Genomic DNA, 5,999 nt, shown 5'->3' on the forward strand with positions numbered 1-5,999 from the left:
AGGGAGCTCTTCTTAATATTTTGACACCAAAATCATGTCGATACACCTTACCGACTGCGAGTAAAGCCACCCACGCTTTAACTTGACAGACTGTAGGTAATGCACGTTTTTTTTCTAAAACGGTTTATTAAGGGGGTCTTCGTTAAAATTCCCAATTTTCTAGAAATGAAACTCGTGTCTCCCGGAGATATTTTTTTAAAAAGTTCCAAAAATTGTGTTTGCGCAGAGCAGGGTGGCCATTTTTTTTTCTCCCGGTTTTCTCCTGGTGAACATTCGTGATTTCTCCCACTTTATAAAAAAATTAACTTTCTTTGCAAAACCCACGGTTTTTTCACATATATTATAAATTGCAGAAGTCGATAAATTCCAGAAAACCTTTTTGCAAGAAATTAATGAATTTTTCAATCATATAATAAGAAGGATAATGAAATCGTTGTGTCTAATAAAGGGAAGTACAGATAAGCGTTTTATTGCACCCTAGCAGCAAATGCACATGCGCAAATCGTGCGTTCCTGTCTCTGAATTTTTATTTACTAACATGAAAATATGCAAATTTAAAAATTCATTATTAAAACAATTTTTTAATATAAGGTTTTAACTATTTTTGAAATAATAGTTAGTAATTAATAATTTCGAATTACAAGCTCTTGAAATTAAAAAAAATATACCAACGATTTTGGACAATTTAAATAGAAAAAGGAGTTAAATTGTATAATTTCTATGTCGAAGTGTTAAAAATTAAAGAATTGTTATTTCATTTGGAGAATCACGAAATTAGAATGATCCAAGATAAAAAAACTTAAAAATATGACAATGTAAAACGTTAAAAATTGTATATTTAAGATTAAAATTTTGGAAATTGGATAGTTTAAAATTAAGAGTAATTGAAATTGTTTTTCTTTATAATTAAAAGCGTTCAAGATATATAATTAAAGATTGAAGACTTTTAAATTTGAATAATTTAAATTCAAAGCGATTAAAATTTGACAATTTAATATTGAAAAATAAATTCAATTTCTCAAATGTCAAGTTTCTGATATTCTAGAATTTTAAATTGTGATGACATAATGAAGTTACAAGTTAACATTAAAACTGATTAGAAAACGTTTTCTAAAATAAAAAATGAATTAAATTATTTAAAATAAGAATGTTTAGAAATATATAGTAATTTTAAATGGAAAACTTTAAAAATAAAAAATATATACTCCCAAACGTTGAAACTTAAACAAATGAAAACTTCACTTAAAACTGAACAAAATTTTAGTCACCAAAAATTGTGTTATTAAAACTTTGTTACACTTAAACACTTTAAAATTTCAATTATTGTAAGTTAATTAAAATCGCTTTAAAATGAATAATTTTCAAATTGCGAATAATACTTTTCAAAATTTAACCAATTTAATTTTAATTGAAAATTGAAACCTTAATAAGGAAAAAATTAAAAATGTAGTGTTGTTAATAAAAATTCAGAAATCTAAAATTGTAACTACTTAAAAATACCGAAAGTGTCCTTTTACTGATGCATCAATTTCAGATAAACTTTCATAGTTTTTTATTTTAAACTCAATTTTCAATGTTTTTTATTTCAAATCTTTCTTTAGAATTATCATACATTCTAGAAATGTTCAAATATAAAATATTTTTCAATTTGAAATGTCTTATTTGTTTAAATTTTCAACTAAGAATCGAAGAATTTTAAGACCTTAAGTATTAAATTAAAAATTAAGATAAAGAATACAAAACAATATTGTCATGTTATGATTTCATTTTTTGAAAATGTACAGTTTCATGCTTTTCAATCAAAAATTTCTTTATATTTACATCCAAAATTATTAATTTCAAAACTGACTATCAAGGCCTTTAATATAAAATTTCGAAATATTTAATAGCAAAATGGTCCTAAAATTTTGAATATTTGAATTTGAAACAACAATATATTGAAATTAAAAATTCCAAACAAATCAATAAACAAATCAAACAAATCAATCTAAAAATATATTACTATTAAGTATCATATGTAGTATCAAGTAAATAATAATAAATTTATTTATTATTATTTTAATTATTCTAAACAAGATTAATTATTCTAAAAACTTTAAAAATTATATAATTTCTAGTTGTGAACTTTCAAGAATTACAAAATGCGCAAACTATGAAATACGGGAAATCTCGAGATGTGATATTTCTCTCCCGGCATTATCCCGGTTTTCTCCCGATGCAAGTTTCTCCCGGTTCTCCCGGATTGGTGGCCACCCTGGTAGACTGTCCCGCCCCATTGTATTTTAGGAAAAAATGTTCAAAACCAAAATTAAACTAAAAGAAATTCGGAAAAAGATGAAGGCAAAAAAACTCCTATCTTCAATAGGTGCTGAATTATGGCCCTGCAAAGAACCCGTTTTTTTCAAAGAGGCGAGTAAACTCAATTCTTAAGATTGTATCTGCACTTTGATACCTGTTAATTTTCAAAAAAAAAATGTTCGAAACTTCAATTAAAGTAGATAAAATTTCGAATAATTTAAAAAAAAATTGCAATGACCTAGGCCCAATAGGTCATAATTTATGACCTCACAAAGTTGAACACTTTTGACCTATTTTTCAGGGCAAATTATTCGTGTACAGTTTTTTTCAAAATACTTCGCTTCTCGGTGAAATTACGTAAGTGCTGCAATAGAAAAAGTTGTAGGGTAGAAAATTGTGCGTAAACTTAAAAAATATAATCTTCTAGTTTTCATAGATCAAGAGTTCTGACTCTTCAAAAAAACATATTTTTTCTAGATTAAGCTATTTTGAGCTAAAAAAGTTTTTTAAAAACTGCTCGTTTCTTGCATATCCTGCAGAAAAACGTTAAGAAAATAAATTATGGAGGACTAAATTTTGCGCAAAATAAAAAAAAAATGTTTTAGCTTATAGAGATCACGAGTTATGACCATGAAAAATACGATGCAAAAGTACCAGATACCTGAACTACAAAAAAGTTTGATGTGAATAATAAAATAAAAAATATATCTCACAGAGGAATTTATTTGAAATAAGTAAAATACCTGCGTGATAAAGGAGGGGAATCTTCTACTTGTCCGTTGGATTCCTGAGCAAGTCTTAGTGCCAACTCATGGTCTCTTCTTTCTTGTTCTAGGATCTCACGGTAATGGCATTCTTCCACCTCATCTTTTTCCAGTTGTGCCTTTATTTAAATTACCAGGGGATATTAATTTTTCAGTTCAGGATAACCTTATGTAAAAAAATTTAATTTTGATGGAAAAATTAAAGGAAATAGGGAAATTAAGTTCGAGAAAAGTTTTTGTTAACCATGACTCAACATATAAATAAAGGGAGACCTAAAAGAAAATGAAAGAAACAATTTAGGAAAGAAGTAGAAAAAAGAAAATAGTGGAAAGAAGGTGAAAACAGAAGATCAGAAAGTACTTTTATTAGGTACTTTTTGAGATAAAAAAGAAGGAAGGAAAGAAACAAAAATGTTAGGAATGTAAAGAAAATGGAATAGGGAAGATAAATTTCTACCGGGTAAATTGGTATTTTTTTGATGTTCAGAAAGATGGGTAATGAGGGAAAGGAGAAGGCTTGAGAATAAAGGGTCTTTAGAGAAAAAATGAGCATACTTTTTAAAGTGAAAAGAAGAGGAAGGTTGGAATGAGGATAATAAATTACTAGTGAAAAAGTGGCCCTATTTTTAAGCAGGAAAGGAAAAGAGTACAGGAATAGGAGATAAAAGCTTGGCATAAATAAGTATAGAAAAATAGGAGAGGCGGAATGACAAGAAATTCGTAAAAAAAATATTTGCATTTTTTCAACAACAACAAAAAGAACTAACATACGAAAGGAAAGGATAAAAATGGAAGGAAAAATTGTATTTTTAAAAATTAAAATAGAATGGAGGAAAAGATGTAATGAAAATAAGAAGTATGTAGCGAAAAAGGTTTATCATTTTCAAGCTGAAAGTAAAAAATAAAAGGAAAAAAGGTGAGAAAGGAATGGAAACTGATTGGGGATCAAGAATCATCCTCGGAAAAATTGACAATGGAAGATGAATCTTTAGAGTGTAAAATTAACATTTCTTTTTAGTTAAAAAATAATGGAGGGAAAAACAAGAAGGCTGAAGGGAAGGTCAAATAAGGAAAGGCTATTGATTGTAAAAAGAGAGAAAAGATCGGAACGAAAAGTTGCATTTTGTTTCATGCAAAAAAGGGAGGAAATAATTGAATCAAGATAAGAAATATGTAGTGGAAAAGTCGCTTTATTTTTAAGCTGAAAGAAGGAAAGGAAAGGAAAAAATAAAGGTAAGAAAGGAAAGGAAGTGGTTGAGGATAAGGAATCATAATATGGAAAACTGACACAGTTCTTTATCTGAAAAAGAAGAGAGGAATTAAAAAATAAGAGGAAAGGAGAAATGCGGAAGGTAAGGTTATCAAAACAAAGAAAATGGAGTGAGGAAGATGAATTTTTTGATGGTAAAATACAAAATTCTTTTTATATTGAAAATAAGGGAGGGTAGAACAAGACGGTGAGAGGAAAGGTTAACAAAGGAAAGGATATCGATGGAGAGAGAGAGAGAGAAAGAGAGAGAGAGAGGAAAGATCTGAAGGGAAAGTTGCATTCCATTTTGCGCAAAAAAGGGAGGAAAGAACAATAAGGTGAAAGGGAAGGTTAGGAAAGGAAATTGATCAAGAGAGAGAAAGAGAGAGGAAAGATCGGAAGAAAAAGTTGCATTTTATGTTGCGTAAAAAAGAAGGGAGGTAAGAACAAGAAGGTGAAACGAGGGTTAGGAAAGGAAAGGATATTTATGTAAAGAGAGAAAAGATGGGAAGGGAAAATTGCATTTTATTTTAGGTAAAAAATAAGAGAGAAAAGTATGGAATGAGAAATTGATAGTTAAAAATATAGTTATTCAGTTAAGAATTTATAGTTAAAAAGCGTCCTAATTTTTAATCTGAAAAGCAAAGAAGCACAGGAAAAAAGAGAGATAAGAAAGGAAGGGAAATTAATTGAAGATATGGAATCACCCTTGGGAAAATTAGCATAGTTATTTTTCTACAAAAAAAGAGAGGAATGAATAAAAATAAGAGAAAAGAAAAAATTCGGAAGGTAAGGTTAGCAAAATAAAGAAGATGGAATGGGGAAGATGAATCTCTAGATGTTAAAATAAAACATTCTTTCAAGTTGAAAAATAAGGGGAGAAAGAACAAAAAGGTGAAAGGGAAGTTTCTAAGAGAAAAGGATATTGATGGAGAGATAGGAGAAAGATCGGAAGGGAAAGTTGCACTTTATTTTAGGTAAAAAATAAGAGACGAAAGGATGGAATGAGAAGAAATTTATAATGAAGAATATAGTTATATAGTTTGAAAATCATAGTTAAAAAGTGTTCTCACTTTTAATTTTAAAAGGGACGAAGGAAACGAAAAACAAGGAGAAGGAAGGAATATAAATGAATTGAAGATAAGGAATCATTCTTGGGAAGATTAGCATACTTTTTGTCCGAAAAAAGAGAGGTATGAAAAAATAGGAGGAAAGAAAAAATGCGGAAGGTAAGGTTAGAGAAATAAGAAAGATAGAATGAGGAAGATGAATCTCTAAATCGATAAATAAAACATTATTTGTATATTGTGGAACAAGGAAGGATAAAATAAGAAGGTGAAAGGGAAGGTGAAGAAAGGAAAGGATATTGATGGAGAGATATAGAGGAAGGAAATCTCGTCAGGGAAAGTTGAATTTTATTTTTGGTAAAAAATAAGGAAGGCAATGATGGAATGAGAAGAAATTTATAGTTTAAAAGTGTGCTAAATTTTAATCTGAAACGGAAAGAAGGATACGGAATCATTCTTCGGAAAATTAGCATAGTTCTTTATGTAATAAATAGAAGAGAGGTTTTTTATGATAAAAAATAAGGGAGGAAGAAATAAGAAGATGAAAGGGAAGGTTAGGAAATGAAAGGATATTGATGGAGTTAGAGGAAAGATCGTGAGGGACCGTACTTAAATTACGTA

The 5,999-nt window shown here is 28.7% G+C and overlaps 1 protein-coding gene across 2 annotated transcripts in view; it reads right to left on the reverse strand.

Moving 5' to 3' along the window:
- The window catches only part of LOC117181638 (myosin heavy chain 95F), a 110,314-nt gene that overhangs the window by 22,079 nt on the left and 82,236 nt on the right, over positions 1–5,999 (reverse strand). For both annotated transcript variants that reach the window (XM_033374531.1, XM_033374530.1), the window contains exon 16: positions 3,042–3,181. In XM_033374531.1, the coding sequence (XP_033230422.1) occupies positions 3,042–3,181 (140 nt within the window). The remainder of the gene's footprint in view (positions 1–3,041; positions 3,182–5,999) is intronic.

Source organism: Belonocnema kinseyi, chromosome 10, assembly GCF_010883055.1.
Source record: "Belonocnema kinseyi isolate 2016_QV_RU_SX_M_011 chromosome 10, B_treatae_v1, whole genome shotgun sequence".
Classification (NCBI taxonomy): domain Eukaryota; kingdom Metazoa; phylum Arthropoda; class Insecta; order Hymenoptera; family Cynipidae; genus Belonocnema; species Belonocnema kinseyi.